Below are 19,991 nucleotides of genomic sequence, written 5' to 3' on the forward strand. Positions count from 1 at the left end.
CCTTCCCGCAGTATGGGGGTGGATTCGCCCTTTTGGGGTGTTTTGGTGATTGAATTCGGAATTGGCCCTGCGATGTTGTCTCTCAGTGGTCAGTCCTAGTTGATACATAGTGGTAATACCAGCAGTGCTCACTAGCTGTAAGTTTAAAGCAGCAACTTTTGATGGATGGTCAATAAACAAGCGTGGTATCTCCTCCTTTGTTGTTATTCGCTCGCAACATGAAGTTCCTATCGGGGCGGCATCAGAGCGATGTTTGATCGCTGTTCTCCTGTAAGATATTGTCATAATATATAGAAGTCATGACCCTTTACACGACGGATTCCATTTGATCCGGTCTTTTGTACCTCACTCGTGTACATAACAATAAGCCGCCAAAGCCATCCTTGTATTCTCAATATCTTACACAAACGCTCAGGTAGTACTGTACAGCAAGAGATGGAGAACACTCAAGGACTCTCCCAATCATCTTGTCAGACTTTTGTAGAGAGGTATTCACGAGATTTCCTTCATTTTCTCCTTTCTCTTTGTTTCGCCCCTTTTTCGAGCTGCTCTTAGCCAAATCAGAGCTTCTGATCCTCACGTATATTGTAGCTAATTTTTTTTTTTGTTAGTCAGAGCACCGAGAAGCGGGAGCGTCAAGAGCTATCTTGCAATCGTGTTGAAAGCTATAAGCCAGACAATGTAAACGCTCGTATTTTATTCAGTGAGCCTGCCTCACCCGAAAACATCTCAAATCGTGAGGCCAGTTTAAGAGCCAACGTCGAAAGGCTAGCCAGCATCATTAAAGGAAACAGAAAAGTCTCACCATGAAGTTGAAGGAAAAAAGGGCCATGGGCTAATAGTAAGCTCAATGCACTGCTATATGGAGATACGGTTTTTTGGAAGCTGGTTAGGTTATACAGTACTTATCACCTATATCGATGCTTCGCTTTTAACTTGCAGGCAGCACCTTTTCCCGCTAAAACCCAAATCTGGCTCCCTACTCAGCCTAAGCATTGCCATTAGCATTGCTGCTCGGGTATGTCCACATGACGCCCTTCCGATCAGGCTCAGGGTGGGCCGCGGTTGCAGCCCAAGGCACTTCGCGCCTCTCGTAGGCCTGCAGAGGCATGCTGTAAGGTATCCGAAGGCTCACGATGGGTCTCTGTGCCTGTGAAGACATGTCCACTGTATCTGACTGGAACGAGCTTAACATGACCCCATCTTTCCAGAACAAGCCCGGCCACACCAGCACGCCAACCTCCCAGGAAGCGATCCGAAATTCCCCGGTACTACTGGGCTTCAGGGTCTCGCCCCACGCTTGCTTCGACATATTTGCCGACGTTAGCATGGCCCAGTCAATTGCAGTGTTACGATTGAACCGGATATATGTTTTGATGTGTGGCGCAGCACGATTTCGCCCACCATCGCCCCGGATAGGTGCATCTAAGATAAGCTCTATCCAAGGTATCAGCTCAAGCTTAGAAGACGTACAAACAATACATTCATATCTCTTCACAAATAGTCGTGTTCATTCACCTGGGATTGGAAGATTGGTGCGGAAATGGAAAAGAATATAACAAGCAAAACTAAACAACTGTCAATACTCACTTGCTCCATCTTTACTGTCATTGGCCCAGTGATGCAACATTGGATGGAGATAGCTTAGCTGGCTGACATGTTGTGCCGATTGGATCTTGGTATGGATGGAATTTCCCGAGGCATATCCATCCAGTGAATTCCGGATCTCGTCTGCTGTGGGGAAAATAACCTTGAAGCTCGGCCTATTCGTTGGAGTGAGAGATGTAGCCAGTGAATCGAAGAGCGTGCGTTGTAGCCAATCATTCTGGGCACCAAGCGTCGCAATGGAGGATATTTGGACGACGATTGTTGAGTCTCCTGGTTCGACGGGTACGCCCTGCAGACACCTCTGCAGTCCGGCCCAGCCCCAAGCAGGCTGAGAAGCATTGCGAAAGCCATGTTTCCCTGGAACACTGGCAATGAATGCTGCCCGTATGCTGGAAAAGTCAAAGTGGCCGAGGTGATCTGCTAGTGGCTTACAAATGACTTTGTAGGAGTCATATTTCATCAAATATGATAGCAGATCCGCCTTGAATCTTAGGCCGCTGCCAACGGGAAGTGTTTGTCCGTCCTGGGATATAATATCCGGCACCGTTGACAACGGGAGTTTTGGCGATTTCCACACCGCATTGGTCATATTGGTCCAGTCTTTCGGGATCATGTTTGCTGTGTGAATTATGATTTGGGCCGTGTTGTCGGCGCGAAACAAAATCATCATCTTGGAGTGGTGTGTCCCAAACATTTCCGGCATGGGTGCGCAATGCAAAGCAACGTTGGGGTATCGGCTTGCGGCATCCTAGATCATTTCAAACGTGAGAAAAGTGATTGCATCAGTCGAATCTTGATTCAGAAAAGCATTCTTTGTAAGAATCAAAGAGAGAGGGGAGGAGGGAAGACGGAATATTTGAGCGTGCAGTGTTATATGTTTGCAGTGGCAACGAAAATCATGGCCTACCGAAAGATGAATTCTGTTCAAGTCGCTTCTCTTCCAGAATCCATGAACTACATGCAACCGAATTGAGTCCCTGACGCTTTCATCAAAGGCATTCATGACAAAGGGGATGTCGTGCAGAAAGTTGAACTGCCAGCACTCGCGAATCAGGGGATCGCCAAGAAGGTCTTGGAGCGAAACGGTATCCTTGTTTACTTCGTCTGGGAGATCTCGAATCCGGGTGAGCTGCCATGGCGATTTCTGTATATTTGATCGACGAAACTTCTTGCGTGGTGGACTGATGGGTCGCGAAAGGGATTTTAGAGAATCAAATCCGTTGCTTTCATCACCATCAGCGCCGTTTCTTGAACGCTTGCGAGCAAAGGCCATGCTCCCAGGGTAAGGCTGCCAGACTCGACACTGGTTCACGCTGCTTATTGTTTGATGACAGAAGGAGATGATGGGAGGAGACTTGAATAAACGAGTGTTGCAGCGCATCAAAGAGAAAAGGAAGAGTAGAATCAATTGCTGTGGCTGGTAATTCAACTTATCTTCACTGTGTTATTCTTGTATTTGAAAAGGTATATCTCCCAAGGTGTGCTGGAGCATTAAGACGGAGGTAGGAGGTACCTAGGTACAAGTTGTTGTATCTTCCTGCCCATCGCAGATTCCCAGCAGGCAGCCACAGGCTAGTGCCAAATGCGGCAGTCAAGCCACACCACTCGCCTCACCGCGCTGTGGCGCTAATTTTGTTGCAAACGCAACCACTTCGTCTCGTCTCAGGCTCCGTATTTCCAATCTCTCCTTGGACGTGTTAGAGGCTATCATCTCCAGCGTGGGCTCGCATTTCAGCACGCGCCTCCATCTGGCCCAATCGCCGAATCACGGGCTCTCCAGGCATCGCCGGGGCTGCTCGCCGCAATCAGCATTTGTTTGCCAATACATACTTGCGACAGTCCATTCTCGCGGATGGATCGATTATCCTTTTAGATCTGATATCCCAATCATCGCGTTATCTGCGCCCGCCTTGCCCATATTTCTTTATCTCTCAGCGCCTTGAAGGCTGCTTTGCATCTAGCTCACCATGCGGCTGACCTCTTCTACTCTGCTCTCTGGCCTTGCTGCCTTTGGGCTGTTTGGATCCTTTGTAGCCGCCGCCGATGAGGATTCAAAGGCTCCGAAAGAGACTTACTTCGACTCTCTTCCGGTACCCCCCCTTGTGGAACTGACTCCCAAAAACTTTGAAGAGGTGGCGAACCAAACAAAATGGCTACTTGTGAAGCATTATAGGTATAACACCACCGCCTCCCCTCCTTCGCGCATCGCTGCCATCTACCAGTTGGAGTTGCTTGCTAACCTGCTCCAGCCCCTTTTGCCACCACTGCCTGGCGTACGCCCCGACCTTCCAGACTGCATACGAGTTCTACTACACATCTAAGCCAGAAGAGGCTGGCGAGAAGGACTTCACCAAGTTCTACGACTTCAAATTCGCCTCCATCAACTGCATTGCTTTTAGCGACCTTTGTGTTCAGCATGGCATCAAATTATACCCCACCACAACCCTCTATGAAGAGGGCAAAGAGGCCCGAAGCGAGACGGGTGGCTTGAACATCACCTTCCTCTCTAGCATTATCGAAGAATCCTTGGAAAAGTCGAAGCCTGGCAGCCGACCGAAAACTCTTGATCTGCCTAAAGCAGGGGAAAACAAGCGCCCTGCGGTCGATCCGAAACGAGCGACAGAGGTTGAGACCGGCAAGGCACCCAAGAAGCCTGTTGCTACAGCAAATGAAGAGGGAACGTCGGTAGCCTTGACGGCTGAGAATTTCCAGCGTCTGGTGACAATGACCCAAGATCCCTGGTTCATCAAGTTTTATGCTCCTTGGTGCCCTCACTGTCAAGATATGGCGCCTACCTGGGAACAGCTGGCCAAGACCATGAAGGGCAAGCTGAACATTGGAGAAGTCAACTGTGACAAGGAGTCGCGTCTGTGCAAGGATGTCGGTGCTCGGGCCTACCCCACGATTCTCTTTTTCAAGGGTGGTGAGCGTTCCGAGTATGAGGGGCTTCGAGGCCTGGGTGACTTCATTCAGTATGCTGAAAAGGCCGTCGATCTCGCCAGCGGTGTTCCTGATGTCGACCTTGCGTCTTTCAAAGCTTTGGAGCAGAAAGAGGATGTCATCTTCGTCTACTTTTATGATCATGCCACCACCTCCGAGGACTTCCAAGCCATTGAGAGGCTGCCCCTCAGCCTTATCGGGCATGCCAAACTTGTCAAGACCAAGGATCCCGCCATGTATGATCGCTTCAAGATCACCACCTGGCCGCGGTTTATGGTGTCGAGAGAAGGCCGCCCCACCTACTTCCCCCCTCTCACACCCAACGCTATGAGAGACACGAACCAAGTGTTGGATTGGATGAGATCGGTCTGGCTTCCTCTTGTCCCTGAACTATTGGTGACAAACGCGCGCCAGATTATGGATCACAAGATTGTTGTGCTGGGCGTCTTGAACCGAGACGACCAAGAATCTTTCCAGGGTGCCCTCCGAGAGATGAAGAGTGCAGCAAACGAGTGGATGGACAGACAGATCCAGGAATTCCAGCTGGAGAGGAAGAAGCTCCGGGATGCCAAGCAAATGAGAATTGAAGAAGCTGAAGACCGAGACGACCAGCGCGCCCTGCGAGCTGCCAAGGCCATCCATGTTGATATGAACAACTCTGGACGGAGGGAGATTGCCTTTGCCTGGGTCGACGGTGTTTCCTGGCAGCGCTGGATTCGCACCACCTATGGCATTGACGTCAAAGATGGAGAAAGAATCATTATTAATGACCAAGATGTAAGCCCGCCCCCCTTTCTAACCGCCTTTGCTTTCTCCTCCTGCGTTGAGACACAACTGATTACTAACAACAATTCGCGTAGAATCGAAAGTACTGGGACAACACCGTGACCGGCAACTACATTCTTGTCAGCCGCACATCCATCCTCGAGACCCTCGACAAGGTCGTTTACACCCCACAGGCTCTGAAGCCCAAGCTTACCATTTCTCCATTTGAAAAGGTGTTCTTTGATATCCGCCTCTCTTTCACTGATCACCCCTACCTGTCGCTTGGTTGCGTCGTTGGCATTGCCTTTGGCGTCTTCTCCTGGCTGCGTGGCCGCTCACGTCGTGGCCGTGGCCACTTCCGGCTGGAAGATTCTATCAGCATCAAGGACTTCAAAGAGGGGTTCCTTGGTAGTTCTAACGGCAACACCAAGGCTGACTGAAATGATGATGTGAAAAGATCATAAATTAATATTCTCTTATTCGGAGTTTTTTGGGGAGCGGTAAATGGGTTCGGCTAAAGGATCAAAGAGGAGGGCGCGCACGCATGGAGCTGTCAATGACTCTTCTGGTTCTCGAGAAAAGCTATGCGGGCTGTTTTTAAGGAATGCAAGTGATAAGGGGCTTATGGCCCTGCCGGGTTGAAATGTAGAAGACGGCTGGCTCAAATCTGACTCTGGTAGTAAAGATACACAAAGCCTTCGTCATTACTCATTTGGCCTTTAAAAGAATGAAAGGGTCTGGGAAGTTTCTCTGAGGAGATAGACGGGCAATCCATGTCTCTGTGCGTGTTATTGGTTTGGTTTGTGCTTTTGCATATCCTCTTTTTACATGTCATGTAATTACTAGGTGACTCTTGTTTAAATGTTTTGATATTGCATCATATCTACTGTAAATGGCCTGTCATATATTTTCATGCAGTCTATCACTCTCTACCGAACGACTCAACCTCTTTCCCTCAAGTGTAGAGCTCATCCGTCAGGCCGTTCAGCGTCAGACCCTCCTTGGCAATCTCTTCAACCTCAATCAAAAACTGCAAAGGCATCTCAATGAGGTTGCCACGGACGCGGCTGAGCCATTCCTTTAGCTCTTGCACGCCACCAGGGAATTCCTCGCGAACGACGTGTCCGTAAGGCACTTTTCCATCGTTGTCGTCGTCGTCTTTCTCCTCGTTCTCCTTGGCACTGGGGATGGTGAAGTACTTTGAGAAGAACTGATCGTAATCGTCCCAGTTGCGAACTTTATCGTCAGGAACAGGGTGGAACGCCCGGCTGAACACTTCGGTATTGGTGGCGGCCGTATCCTCCCAGAGCTGCAGGAAGTCAGGGCTCAGGGGGTCCTCCACGAGCCGGTCGGCAGAGGAACCCCAGTCGTAGTCGTTGGGTGCGTCGGTTACCGGCAGCCAGTTTCGGTTTGGCTGGTCCCATCTCTGGTCCGGGAGCAAACCGAGATGTTTGCGGAAGATTTGTCTTCGGAGAGAGGCGGCAAATTCGCTTGCTGCGTACTGCTCGCCATTCATGTACGAATCAACGGATTGAGGGCCCTCGATCACCACCGCAATCTCAGAGTCGTGGGTTCCGAGCTGCGAGCGATCGTTCAAGTTGGCAGAGCCGCAGATAACAAGACGGTCATCGGCAATGAGAAGCTTGGTATGAATGTAGAGCTGCTCGCTGACGAAGGCGTCGAACTCGTCCTCGGGCTCGCCATCCCATGGGATATCGGCGATATTGGGACCGTGTTTCATGTAGGCGGCACTCACGGTATCCAGAGTGTCATCCTTGACGGATTGAGCCTGGCGCTGGTATCTATCATAGTATTGAGAATCTTCGTCGTCTTGGCCATAACGCTCTTCGTTGACATAGTCGTCGTGATATCGTCGCGCGTCTTCATACCTGACTCCGGACTGGGACTCGACCTGTCGCATGGTTCGAGACGTGTTGATCCTGTCATAGTTTCGAAGGTTGTAAAAACCAATGTACTCCCTAGGATTTTGAATGCCGGCAGCAACAAGCTTTTGGATAATGGAATGGCCACCTCGGCTGATGGAGTTGTACTGGTATTCCATAATGGCCCTTGTTCCAAGAGCCTCCTTCGACTTCAAGTCTCCCGCAAAGGCGGGGACAGAGGGCATCACCACCCACACCTTGAAGGGCTGACCTTCTTCATACGCTCGAACGATACGGTCCACAATAGCTGCGCCGATCTTGTTGGAGACGGGGCGCTGTTCATCACTTGTAGCTGTGATGAAGAACTGGTTGAATCTCATGTTAACACCCTCTCCAGACTCTTCATGGCCGCACTTGTTTACTTACCTGATTCTCGATATACACAAAGTGCCTAGCATTCGTTATCGCACTTACATAAGCGTTCGCGATCGAATGCTCCGTTGGGTGGCCGGATGACCACTTGGTGCAACTGAAATGAGGCTTAGCAATCATCAGCTGTATAAATGTCAGCAATTTTTGCTTACCTTCGTGTAAGCTGAATGCGAGTAGCGCCTGAGCCCCCGCGTGCGTGAGAAGTCCTGTCATGGTGCTCATATTCATCAGAGCGATACTCTCGCTGGCCATCTTGAAGTCCCTCTCGCTGGCTGCGTCGATGGCCTTCGGAGAGGCCAAGATTTCCCATTTCCTCAGATAGGTGTTCTGCGAAGCGATGGAGCACGCCACGGCTCCGCCCTTCGCCCTCCTGCCGCCCATATTCTTCTCGTCCCGATCCCTCTTGTTCATATGTTTGGTGCGAAGGACGGTAGCTTCCGCCTAGCCTGAGCTTTTCATACTTTCCAGGATCTTTGTCGTTGTATTTTGCGTCGTATAAGTAGTTCCTAGCTCTGTTAATCAAAATAACAACGATGAAGCTTGGGATACTATCGCTCATACCATCTGTCAACAAAATGGGCTACAAGATCAGACACAATTGGGCCATTCATGGACAGAGCCACGTCTGACCAACCCATTCTCGAGCTCTTGGTTCGATCCACTACATAAGCTATCAGTTTTTGGAGCTCTGAGGTGTGAAAATAAGGATGACCTCACATTTGTTCTGATCCCAGTTGCCAACGTCAGCAAAGTCAAAAATTCGAGCGTTGTTATAGTCCTGGCCAGGGAAGATGATGTTGTCCAAGTTTCCAGGATGAGCATCGGCGATAGGATGGGCTGAATGTATGTCAGTGGAGGCTCTTCAGAGGTTACGATGCAAGTACCCACAGTTGGTATCCCATCGCCCGAAGCCTAAACATGCAATTAGCAAACAATTTCTCTGCGGACGTTAAGAAACAGTATAAGTGCATACAAAGATCGAGGCCTCCCATGAATACAAGGTCATGGTCGATGACAAGAAGCTTTTCATGGTGAGCCCAGTAGAGGACAACATCGTCCGCCGCGCCATAAATCGCCTTGAGTGCGTCTTTAGATACAGTGGCCAAGTCAAAGTTGGTTAAGCCTTTGAATGAGTTGCCAATTTCTGAAGTCAGATCGTATCCAGTAGGAACATGGTCAGGATGTCGGAAAACTTTGATATTAGGGTGCAGCTTCTCAAGAGCATGTTTGGTGTGCTATACATGTTGCGAATGAGCCACGAGATAACATCTCGGATGATGAATGAGAGTGAGATATTTGAGATGCATACCGCAGAATCAAGAGTGAGGGCAGCCTCAACTTCCTTGTACACAATAACATTGACTTGGACTCCACGTTCGGCGGCAGCTTGAAGCATGGCATCAAGGCGATACTGCTCGTTGCGAGAAGGGGGGCGGCGAAGATACAGCTCGGGGCTCAGCCACCAATCGAGAATATAGATACTCTCCTGGGCGCCTATGAAAAGAGAGGTCAACATCGATGAAATTGGCGCTTAGCTGATAGAACTCACGTTGAAGAGCTTCAGATACTGCCCAAAAGTAAGAGGCGCCATCAACGAACCACTTGATGTTGCCCGAAGAAGGGGCTGCAAAAGACTGAAACCGGTTGGCAGCATGTTCAGCGTGAAGATCATCGCACTGATAGCCCGCGTGTGAGTGAGAGTGTTTTTCAACGTTGGGTTCGCCCTCAAAGAAGGCCTCGACTCTATCGAGAAGACCCATGGTGCAGCTTTACGGATTGCTACGGCCTAGCAATCAGATACTAGCCAGAAGACGTGGCTTCAGAGAAAAGTTGGAGGCGGGGCCAGCCGTGGTAATAAGCAAAAGGGATAATGAGAGAAGAGAAAGAAGAAGAAAAGCTACGGAGCACAAGTGCTGTAAGTGGATTTGACGAAGCTTGAATCACGAAAAGTGGCCAAGAGCATGTGTGTGACGGCACGAGGTTTACATAGCAGATGATGAGAGTGATGAGGGGTGAGAGACCCTTGAATAGATGACAGGCCTAGCACGGAACTGTCAGAAATCATAGGGGGTCATGGTGCAACCTAGTCAAGTTGCGTGTTTGTTTGGACTGCATCGTATCACTGGTGGCCCAGAGCCGAAAGCCCCGTTTCTTATTGGGCTCAGTGGATCGAAGGACAATGCACGCACAGCCACTGACCCTCCGTTTGCGAGAGTCTTTGTGCCGGTGGCAGGCGTTTCTGAAAGGAGCGCGCGGCATTAATCGATACATGCTGGCTTGGTGCAGAGCAGATCAAAGGAAGAGCATTCCTTGGCGAGCTGATTGGCTGAGAGCCTAGTGAGAGCGGCCAATGCATCTAGACAGACAAAGCAACATGTTTCGAAGCAGAGCTGTAGAAGCTCCTTCGCGAAGCTGAGCTGGAGCTCCGGCATTAACGAGTCAGATGTGCGGGGTTACACAATGGAGCAGGGGATCGATGATTTGCTCCATCCTTGGCTACCGGTGCTGCCAAGCTGGTTAGCTGCTTCAACTGCATGAGCCAGGCCAGCGTGGTCCGGGATGCTCCAGGAGCGATAGTGCATCATCACTTTGCGTATAGGCAACAGGATTTGGAGCATCGGTTTGGGGAATCGTGGACCCTGGACAAGTGGCACTGCGATTTTGATGACAAGTAAAGCGTACAGTACGGAAGACGGAGTTATCTGTACGTGTATCCATAGCTTGGCGGGCTTATTTCAGCACTATCACCTGGCAGTATGGTTAGCATGAGCTTGAACAAACCACGCGATAAATACGATACTGTACATTACACACTGTATTTTCTTTCCATTGCCTAGGTACCTATCCGCTGGCCTTTGCACTCCACTCACTTTTTCTAGTTCTGAGAGGCGGAATGGTCAAGTGCAAGATATAGAGATGAGGATTGGAGTTGTAAAGAGGAAACGATGGAAATACGGCACCTCATCATCACGTGCAGCGCAACTGGCCAATATCAGCTAGATTCATATGATCCCCATACTACACGTACTTGATCATTCAGCTATCAGTCCTCGAAAGTTTCGGAGCTTTTATATACTAGCTCTAAACAGTATACTTCATTAAGTCTTGAATTGGCCATTGATGGTCATCGTCCAATTCTAAGCCTCATTTACATGTACTTTACAGAAGGACACATTGGGGTCAGTCTGTTCCAGTATCAAGATACCCCAGTAGCAAGGCCAGGAATATGTAAACTGCTATGTCTCTGTGGCAAAATAAGGGTTGGTAGGTAGTCCTATGGCATTACTGGTGCCTCGAATGGAACATCATTTCCATCATGTTCAAAGAGGCAGTAGTAATCTTTATAGAGTTTCAGCCGCGAAAACTGTTGACACCTCCTCTGTCAAATGCCATGAGGCAAAAACAGGAGTATTAGCTGCTTCATCAACAATGACACTGGTTTGTGAAAACCCTTTTACGACCGCACAAAGATATCATGTTATTGTATGGGTGCAACTGATCCTAGGCATATGGCACGGTGAAAAGCCTGAGGCATTTTTCCTTAGGCTCTGCGAAAGATGAAAATATGTACACAGCAGAGGTCTGGCTACCTATGGCCGGTGCCTGGTTCGTATAAGTGCTCGACCAGACCTTGCTACAAGTCGGAGACAGAAAACCAACATATATTTGCGGTGAAAACAACAATTTTGAGTATTAACTGATTATATAAAACTGTCACACCCAAAATAAGTTGGCAGAATGTTGGCTAGAGAGAAATTAGAGAAAGCAGGAGAATGCACGTATGAGACTTTAATAGTCTGATGCAGGCGACGAGGAGTCGATGCACCGAATTTAGATTCCCTGTAGAAAAATTACTACCAGCCTCTGCGCGATTTGATTCATAAGAGCAAGGAAGTTTTACGTCATGCTTATTCTTGCAGATGGTGGTAAACGAGCCAGGCAAGGCAGAAGATGATGGTGATGATGGTATCAAACATCAGATGACAACATGAACTCGGATGAGGTTGGACCGACCTGCAAAACATCCATCCATTCATCGTTATAGCGACCGTCAGGCTCTAGGCCCCTTGAGGCGACAGGCATTAGCGCGCCCTCAGGCCTCCCATTACGGCACCTCGGCGCTGCAGGACGCTCCAACTTCGCTAATTAGCCTCAAGCTAGGTGCCATCCCATGTAAGGTACAGGCACGATGACGATGCTGCTGTGCACTGAGAAATTCTCGCTTGCCGGGGGCTCGAAGATTGCAATTGCCTCCAACAAGCAGAATAACAGGGACACGTCAAATCGCTCATAGGCTGGATCGAGCTTGAGAGATATTTATCGATATATATTCTGATACATCAAGAGAGCATCTTTCGCTCCAGTTTCATTGCTGCTGAGCTTAATGGGCATCCTTCTCTCAGCTTAAAATATACCTGAAAGCAGTTGAACACTGTGACATCAGTGTTAGATACATGTAGGTTCGCCCAATTTTCACTGATATCTATATCCCTTTTTGGATTCCTTTCGTGCCGTGAGTTCTTATTTTTAGCGAAATATGCGAAGAAAGAGTTGTTTCAAAGCGAAGAATATTCAACGTTCATGTTTCACTGCATGAGGTTTAAGGTTGACGAGATTGCTAGGAAAACTTTTTTCTCTTTTTAACCTTTTCACCGCCATACTTCTGCAGGGCGTTGAGTCTCATCTCCGTCAGCTCCAGAAAGCAAAAAGCATATTTACCTACATATTCGTCTTCGTCTTCCATTGAAACTTTGAGCTTTTTTATTGTTCACACTCAGTTACATTTTCCCCTTAATATCTCCCTTCTCTTTCCAGTGTCATACTCCATTCGATTCATCAACTTATAAAATGTCCTCTACGCCGGGCATCATCGTTCCCTTCGAGCTATCAGCGCACTCTCATCTCGTTCCTTACCTCGCGGCGCTTCATGCTTCATGTATCACACATGATCACACAATCGCCACCTTTCTGCTGCCGCTGTCACACGAGAAGCTGCTAGCTTGGTGGAAAGAACGCATTGGGGAGACAAATGGAGAGAAGAGGGTGATGCTGCTTCTGGTGAGCGACCTCGATCCAAACGGCGCCATCAGAGGCCCAGAAATCAAAGGAGTCGTCATGCTATGGATGCCATATTCAGAGACGGGCTCGTTCCGAGGCTTTGTAGAAAATCTCCTTGTGCATAAGTCACATCGAGGCAAAGGTGGCGCGAAGGTATTGATGAACGCGATAGAAGCGCAAGCTTTGAATCGTGGTAGAACGTTACTGGTAGGCATCAGCTATCTTGTATTCTCATCCATCACTGTCCCCCAGAAGAGCTTCAAAGAACAGCACGCATTGGCATGATGACACGACACTAACTTGTCTTATTAGCTGCTTGACACCGAGAGCGGCAGCCAGGCAGAGGCCGTTTTCAAGACTCTTGGTTACACCGAGCTTGGAAAAGTCCCAGGATACGGCATGAGCCCGGCAGGAGGTTTAAAAGATGGCACATTCTTCTATAAGACGCTTCAGCTATGACGAGAGGATCACGACGCCAACCAGCATTAGATGGGAGAAATCGTTTTAGCGAAGGAATTGTATAATACATAGGTATTCATGAATAAGACAGACTTGGCGTTTTTTTTTTTTTTTTTTTTGGACACGGATTTGGCGATTTCCAACGAATAGCAAGTCTCCAAGGTCACTTTTGCGATGCCACGTGGGTGTAGGAATGCATGTAACCGCGTGTTATAGGCTAATGCACGATTAACCTGTAGCTGGTCGATGAGATTTTGGGACTGGCAACGGTTGAGATTCTCTTCCCGTTTTCGACTTTCGGTGAGAGAATAGAGGAAGGCTGGTTCTCTTTTTCAGAGAGTCTGAATAGACAGACAGTGTGTACGATTTTTGTTTTTAAGCTTGAATTATTCTTAATTTGATACAAGATGTATATCACTAACAACCTATTAAATGATAGAATAAGATGGTCACAGCGTTTATCTACCTATATATTTTAACTGAGCAGCACGAAGAGCTGTCCATTCACATTATGTATATGCAGCCTCAATGGAATTGATCTAAGCGCAAACAAGCCAAGGCTTTGAATGAGAGACAATCTTGCACATGCTCCGTTGGTGGCGCGTCAAGCTATCAAAAGTTCCGAGACGAAAAAAAAAGATCCTCTACCGGAGGACGCCGTCATTGAAAACAATCCCTGTCCGCGCATACGCAGAATCGCTCTTATTCGCCGCTTCTTTGCCCTCTCAACTAGGGTCTCGGCACCGTGCCTGGTAGACAAGAGCAGGCCTTGCTCAATACGGCATGTCAAAAAGGGCATTTTGAAGCGATTTTCTCTTGTTTGTTCGCCCTCTATACCGACTGACAAGGATGGCGGTGGGAACGGGCGTCAATTATAGGCATAGGAGCTGCAGGCCTTGTCCTGTATATAATCTGGAGAGGTGCATCCCTCCAACAAGGGAGAGCCTACATATAAAGCCATGGGTGCGCCTGAGCTGCAGACGCTGATCTTCTTCTTCTTCTTTTCCCTCTTGTCTGCCTCTTTTTAGTTCCAGATCGTAGCTCGTTCTAGGTTTGGCCTAAAGAATTGAGAACCGACATCCCACAGCTCGAAGTTATGCATCGCAACACCATTGCCGTGCTTGCTGGCGCCCAGCTTGCTGCTGCTGGCCTGTATCCCGGCATCACGTCCGACAATCACACTTGTGCATTGGGTATGTATTCATAAGCTCTATTGCCCGTTAAGTTTACTGTTACTGAAAACTGACTGCGCACAGCTGACCCTGTCCTGTCTTGCTCCAAAGGCGCTGTCCCCGGAAAGGTGGACACCTGCTGGTATGTAACAGGACAAAACATAAACTCAAACCTTCGAAATTAGAAATTTTATAATAATCATACTTCTAGCGTCGAGACATTTGGAGGTTTAGTGGTGCGTATCAGCGATTTACGATTACACCCAAACATCAACTCTACATAGCTTAACTGCTAAGGATATTGACTGATTGGAATTGCAGCTCCAAACCCAGTTCTGGGATACTCAGTCCGGCTTCGAAAGCCAAGGACAGAGATACCCCGAAAACACATGGACAATTCATGGATTATGGCCCGGTATGATTCGCCGCTATACGCATCTCTTTCGCCAATTGTGAAGCTCCAGGAGCTAACAGCTTGACCAGATTTTTGCAATGGAAGCTACACTCAGTACTGCGACCTAAGGTATGCCCTGCTGGCCCTCAAGAATTACGATTGGCACATGTATTAATCCTTTCATTTATTATATAGCCGCCAATATGACCCTCACCCTGCTCCCAACACAACCGACGGCACTCCTCATGGAACTCCCGTCCCTCCGTACACCGGTCCCTCGATCGAGACCTTCTTCGAGCCATACGGAAAGATGGACCTCCTCGCTTACATGAAGAAGTACTGGGTCAACCAGGGCGCTCCTAGCTGGGAGCTGTGGGCTCACGAGTTCTCCAAGCACGCCACCTGCTACTCTACCTTTCAAAAGGAGTGCTACGTATGACTCTCCTTACGACCCGTCCATATATACCAATCCTCCAGCTGACAATAATATCATACAGGGACCCAAAGCCAGCGAATACGACGACCTCTTCCAATTCTACGAGACCGTCATTTCTTACTACAAGACCCTCCCCACCTGGCGCTGGCTCTCCGCCTCCAACATCCACCCCTCCAACAGGACCTCCTACACACTTTCTCACATTCAAGCCGCGCTGACCCGCGAGTACGGCGTAATTCCCTACCTCGGCTGCGGCGGTCCCAAGTACAACGAGACAAAAGCCGGCAAGGGTTCTCGTGACAACGGCGGCACGCAGCTGAACGAGGTGTGGTACTACTATCACGTCTATGGCGCTCCCCAGCAGAACCAGGCCCTGCGAGTGCCTGCTGATATTGCCGGCGGTTCGCTGACAAGTTGTGCCAAGACTCCGGGCGCCATTTGGTATTATGAGCGCGCTCCGGGTAGTGAGACGAAATAGAACAGGGCTGGGAGTAAGAACAAAAGACACGGAATAGAAGAAGAATGAAATGAAGAAAAATGATGACCCTGTCCATAGATAAATCGTACAAACGCCTGCTCCATATTAGAGCATCATGGAATAGACTCTTAACTGCCAATGAAATCCCTTTTTGCTACTCTTCCTGCCCTCATCTCACACCGCGAGCAGTTGTACTGATGATAAAGCTCCAATACACGCCACGCTCTCTCAACGAGCGCAACCCATCCCAGCCCTTTTCTACAAATACACATTTCTTCTCTTCATTCATCGTCCGCTAATTCCTCCACCTTAGGGGCCTCGTAAGCCTTTTGCTGCTGGGGAGCAACGTCAAGCTGTGTGTCGGTGCCTGTTGTCGTTGCAGTAGTCGGTGCGATTTGTCCAGTAGCCGCGGCCATGACAGAGTTTGTTGCAACAGCCTTTGACTTCTTCTTCTTCTTTGGCTTCTCAGTCTGGGAATAAGGGGGTTAGACGCTGTTATTTTTTGTGTGTGTCGGAATGAGAAGAGAGTAGCTTACCTCATGCCAAGCCCAAACTGGTCGGAAACTGTCCATAAAAGAGACATCTTCCCAGAGGTTGGGATACAGCCAGAGACCAGGAGGCACAGCAAAGTATGTAATGCAGAACAGGATAACACGGAAGATAGCCATAGCGAAGAAGAGACCAAGAAGACCAAGCATGCCCCAGCTCAGGTAGTAAACGCCCTGTCGCAGCTTCAACGGCCACAGAGGGTACAGCACAACGATGAAGATGATGACCAGAGCCAGGGCGGCATACAGTTGGCGCTTGACCTGGCTGCCCTCCCAAAGCCACACGTAATACATGTCCTCCTTGGCCTCTTGCTGCTGCTCTATCCTGACGTTCCACTGGCCCTTGACACGCTTGGGCTTCTTGCCGTTGGGACCGGGCTGTAGCTCGAGCTTGGTGACTCTTAGCGCAAGCATGCTGAGAGGCAGCAGCTTAAAGGTGTTCTCTAGAGACGCCCGGTCGGTGATTTCTGGCAGCAGAGGATTCTTCTTTCGAGCCTTTTCATAAGCAGGAGACTGCAGCGCTCGCAAGGCACGCTTGACTGTGGTTTCGGTTAGTCATATCAAGACTGCATGGAGAAGAAATCTGATTACAAACCCTTGAACATGTCTTTGCGCTCGCCATTCAGAATCGAGGTACGTGGCTTCAGGTCCTGGCTGCGCAAGAACTTGGCAACAGCCAGTCCCTTGGGATTCGGCGGGCCTGGAGTGATGGGCTGAGGCTGACCCTGTTGCGGCTGGCCCTGCTGAGGGTGAGGGTGAGGATGAGGATGAGGGTGGTTGTGGCCCTCATGTCCTCCTCCTTGCTGCTGCGCCTGTTGCTGCGCAGCGGCCTGTTGCATTTGCATCGCGCGCATGCGCGCCATCTGCTGCTGCTTGATGTGCTCGATGAATTGAGGCACCGTCATGCCCGCCTTTGCGGCATCTTCAGCAATCCGCTGCTGGATCTGCTGGATCTGCTCGGGAGTGGGTGGCTGTCCCATGAAACCTGGGCCAGGCATGGGCATTCCCATGGGCATTGCGCCTGGAGGCGGGCCTTGCGGCGGCGGCGCAGCCATAGCTATTCGTTGTGCTGGAGGATATTAAGAAACGATCAAAGAAAGTAAAGCAGAGTCGATTCGTTGAGGGGACACGATCGCAGGCGAAGGAGAAAAAATCAAGAAAAGTTTGAGTGAAAGACGCACGACCGCAAAGCTGTCGAGCGGACCTTTACGCTGTATTATAAAGTGGCATCTTGGAAAGTCACTGGCGCTGCCAAATGGACAGATAGCAATGTGTTCACTTTGGTCTCACTGGTTGCGCCGGATCGTTTATTCCCCGATTTCCGGCGATTCTCCAGCGCTGCTGCTACGTCAGATTACACTGTCTTCCGCACAGTATTGGAACTCTTTGTCGCATCGCATCGCATCGCATCGCGCAGCTACTCTAGGCGATTTTCATCTTCAGCTTCTAAATCTAATCAAACGGGATGGGTGACCGACTCACGCAGCTGCAAGATGCAGTCGATCAAGTATAATATTTTCCAAAACATTTTTAATGGCGATGCGCATTGAGAGCTCTGCTTACTGACGGTAAATCATCTCCAGTTTGCTCAGCAGCTCGTTGCTGCCCTGCACTTCGTCCACGTCCACCACGACCTCCAGACGCTAGGCCCGAAAGACAAGATCCGCGAACCCAAGGAGCAAGTGCCAAGAGAAGGTATAAACATCATCTGATGGCACCTCGTGTGATCACGTCGCTGATGGAATTCCTATAGTGGACGCACTCCCTCCCCAAGACTTTCGAGCCGGCATGGTCGAGCTGTCGCGCGACTTGATTGTCAAAGAGCAGCAAATTGAAGTCCTCATCTCTACACTGCCCGGACTCGATAACAGTCAAGAAGATCAGGAGCGCCATATCAGGGATCTCGAGGAAGATCTGAAGACAGCTAAGACGCAGCGGGTGGAAGCACTGAAGGAGAGGGACAACATACTGACCGAGCTTGACGCAATCATTCGCACCTTACGACGGCCGTGAGCTGTGCGTGTGCTTCTATTTCGCGCGTGTAGAGGCTCATCAATCTACTTTATTTGCATAGCGAGGCGTTTGGGTTAATCTTCTGGGCTTCGGCAGTTGTCTTTTACAATACCACACAATAGATTTTGGGAAACAAGCGGATCAGAGAGTGTTCTTCTCCCCTAGTTCTAAGGTATCTATATGTATTGAACATGTCTATGTGGCTATCAAAGGAGTTTCTCGTCATTGTAGGGTGTATAATGCGCATATCACCAAGTCTAGATCGGTGCTCTTTGAGTTCTTCAGGAATCGACAAAAGTGCTCTTGAAAAACTGGGGATAGACTTGTCGCAGCTCGCGTAGGTGGCGAATCTGATACTGCGACGCTTGAATCTTCGGAGCCGGAACGTCTTCCTCCACCAGGTGCGCTGCCGTCCAGCCCAATTTCTTTGCGGCGGCACAATTGGCGTAGCTATCGTCTATAAGCAGAATCAGTGAGTTTATTCTTCCAAGTTTTGAGCAGCAGTGGGAGGGCTCAAGGAAGAAAGAGACAATCTTACCAACGAAAAAGCAGTCTTCCACTTGGTCCACTCCAGCGTGCTTCATGGCCTTCTTATACATGTCTTCATGAGGCTTGCAGACCAAGGGTATTTCGGCGTAATCGCAAAACGTGAGACCTTCAAACTGATCATCGATGCCGAGCAATTTCACGACTCGTTTTCCGTGATTGACGTAGGCATTGGTGAGAAGCCACACCCTCACCTTGCTCCTGTCGATATCCTCGAGCAGTTGACGCAATTCTGGGTTGGGCTTGATGATACCCTCCAGGGGCAGAGCGTCGTCGACCTTGGCGTTGTACTCCAAGGGGTCAATCTGGTGGTGACGAACCAACCCTTCAATAGCCAGTCCATAGTTCTTGTAGTATTCTTGGTGAAGTTTGACGGCCTCGTCAAAGGGTAGGCTGAGATGCTCTTCGAAGTACTTGTCAATCAGCTCAGCCATGAGATCTTGTACTTTGGTGCCTAAGGCTTGGTTAGAATATGGGCTGAATCATGAGGAACGAGAAGGCCGTTTGTTCATACTCCTTGAATAGAGACAGTTGTCAATGTCGCTAGAATATTGTTAGATCTATTTTCAATTTTCTTCGTTGCGGTTTATGAATAATTCACTCACAAAAAAAGTACCGGTTTACCGGCCTTGGTGCCATTAGGGACCGTCATTGTGAGAGGCAAAGAGCTGGGAAATGCGTAGAGTGCACGCAAGGTTGTACTAAGAGATGGCTGCGGGCGAAACCCAATATGTCTCTTACTAAGTGTCTGGCGAAGATTATTTGTGGATTGAAGAGCTAATGAGATGGGGAGCCTGTACATGCGCATCCGGTCGAAGGTGTGTTGAATTAAAGAAACAGATATTTATGCCAAGTATGATGACTCCTACACCGGCATGGACTAGAGTGGTGCTAATGATTGCTAGCTGCTACTACACTAATTTGAGTGGCGGAGGTCGCCGAGCAGAGACTGTGTCTAAGCTGCTGTATATTTCATCTTCACAGCAAGAATAGGTGCTATGGAAAGAAAGTATCTCTTTAAAGATGAATGATTTATAGTAAACTAATGTGAGCGGCTTGAAATTATGAATTCTTATTTCAACAATTTACCAACATCTACTGTACTGTGGTGAAGACGACTACAACTTTGTCGCTTAGTCATTGAAAGTTATCGGCTTTGGAACCGGGAAACTGAAGCCTTGACTGGAATATTGCGGAGATACTCATAAGAGGAGTATTGAGACTCCGGATGGCTTACAAAATAATTGCGCATGCTCGAA

The 19,991-nt window shown here is 49.1% G+C and overlaps 8 protein-coding genes across 8 annotated transcripts; 4 read left to right on the forward strand and 4 right to left on the reverse strand.

Annotated features, from left to right (window-relative positions):
- Positions 1–988: 988 nt before the first annotated feature.
- On the reverse strand, positions 989–2,989 carry TGAM01_v201823 (tyrosyl-DNA phosphodiesterase 1; the record flags this gene model as incomplete). Its single annotated transcript, XM_018805961.1, has 3 exons — positions 989–1,437; positions 1,591–2,356; positions 2,516–2,989. 3 exons carry the CDS (start codon positions 2,987–2,989, stop codon positions 989–991), a joined length of 1,689 nt encoding a protein of 562 aa, XP_018660915.1.
- Positions 2,990–3,575: 586 nt separating this feature from the next.
- Positions 3,576–5,753, forward strand: TGAM01_v201825 (thioredoxin; the record flags this gene model as incomplete). The annotated part of the gene is made up of 3 exons (XM_024548856.1): positions 3,576–3,881; positions 3,931–5,325; positions 5,409–5,753. The coding sequence occupies 3 exons, from the start codon at positions 3,576–3,578 to the stop codon at positions 5,751–5,753; spliced, it is 2,046 nt and encodes a 681-aa protein (XP_024406466.1).
- Positions 5,754–6,268: 515 nt separating this feature from the next.
- On the reverse strand, positions 6,269–9,388 carry TGAM01_v201824 (hypothetical protein; the record flags this gene model as incomplete). Its single annotated transcript, XM_024548855.1, has 9 exons — positions 6,269–7,561; positions 7,623–7,725; positions 7,781–8,134; positions 8,190–8,289; positions 8,346–8,465; positions 8,517–8,540; positions 8,602–8,863; positions 8,938–9,122; positions 9,178–9,388. The coding sequence occupies 9 exons, from the start codon at positions 9,386–9,388 to the stop codon at positions 6,269–6,271; spliced, it is 2,652 nt and encodes an 883-aa protein (XP_024406467.1).
- Positions 9,389–12,476: 3,088 nt separating this feature from the next.
- TGAM01_v201826 (hypothetical protein) lies at positions 12,477–13,145 on the forward strand (the record flags this gene model as incomplete). Its single annotated transcript, XM_018805964.1, has 2 exons — positions 12,477–12,839; positions 12,999–13,145. 2 exons carry the CDS (start codon positions 12,477–12,479, stop codon positions 13,143–13,145), a joined length of 510 nt encoding a protein of 169 aa, XP_018660918.1.
- Positions 13,146–14,241: 1,096 nt separating this feature from the next.
- Positions 14,242–15,625, forward strand: TGAM01_v201827 (ribonuclease T2 family protein; the record flags this gene model as incomplete). The annotated part of the gene is made up of 7 exons (XM_018805965.2): positions 14,242–14,338; positions 14,402–14,459; positions 14,529–14,553; positions 14,639–14,732; positions 14,801–14,840; positions 14,907–15,144; positions 15,209–15,625. The coding sequence occupies 7 exons, from the start codon at positions 14,242–14,244 to the stop codon at positions 15,623–15,625; spliced, it is 969 nt and encodes a 322-aa protein (XP_018660919.2).
- Positions 15,626–15,906: 281 nt separating this feature from the next.
- TGAM01_v201828 (hypothetical protein) lies at positions 15,907–17,228 on the reverse strand (the record flags this gene model as incomplete). Its single annotated transcript, XM_018805966.1, has 3 exons — positions 15,907–16,095; positions 16,162–16,712; positions 16,769–17,228. 3 exons carry the CDS (start codon positions 17,226–17,228, stop codon positions 15,907–15,909), a joined length of 1,200 nt encoding a protein of 399 aa, XP_018660920.1.
- Positions 17,229–17,638: 410 nt separating this feature from the next.
- TGAM01_v201830 (mediator-RNA polymerase II transcription subunit 21) lies at positions 17,639–18,186 on the forward strand (the record flags this gene model as incomplete). The annotated part of the gene is made up of 3 exons (XM_018805967.1): positions 17,639–17,680; positions 17,757–17,868; positions 17,927–18,186. 3 exons carry the CDS (start codon positions 17,639–17,641, stop codon positions 18,184–18,186), a joined length of 414 nt encoding a protein of 137 aa, XP_018660921.1.
- A 281-nt stretch (positions 18,187–18,467) lies between these two features.
- TGAM01_v201829 (hypothetical protein) lies at positions 18,468–19,540 on the reverse strand (the record flags this gene model as incomplete). Its single annotated transcript, XM_024548857.1, has 4 exons — positions 18,468–18,643; positions 18,725–19,186; positions 19,247–19,275; positions 19,338–19,540. The coding sequence occupies 4 exons, from the start codon at positions 19,538–19,540 to the stop codon at positions 18,468–18,470; spliced, it is 870 nt and encodes a 289-aa protein (XP_024406468.1).
- Positions 19,541–19,991: the final 451 nt, after the last annotated feature.

Source organism: Trichoderma gamsii (genome assembly GCF_001481775.2).
Source record: "Trichoderma gamsii strain T6085 chromosome Unknown Scaffold_4.2, whole genome shotgun sequence".
Taxonomy (NCBI): Eukaryota; Fungi; Ascomycota; class Sordariomycetes; order Hypocreales; family Hypocreaceae; genus Trichoderma; species Trichoderma gamsii.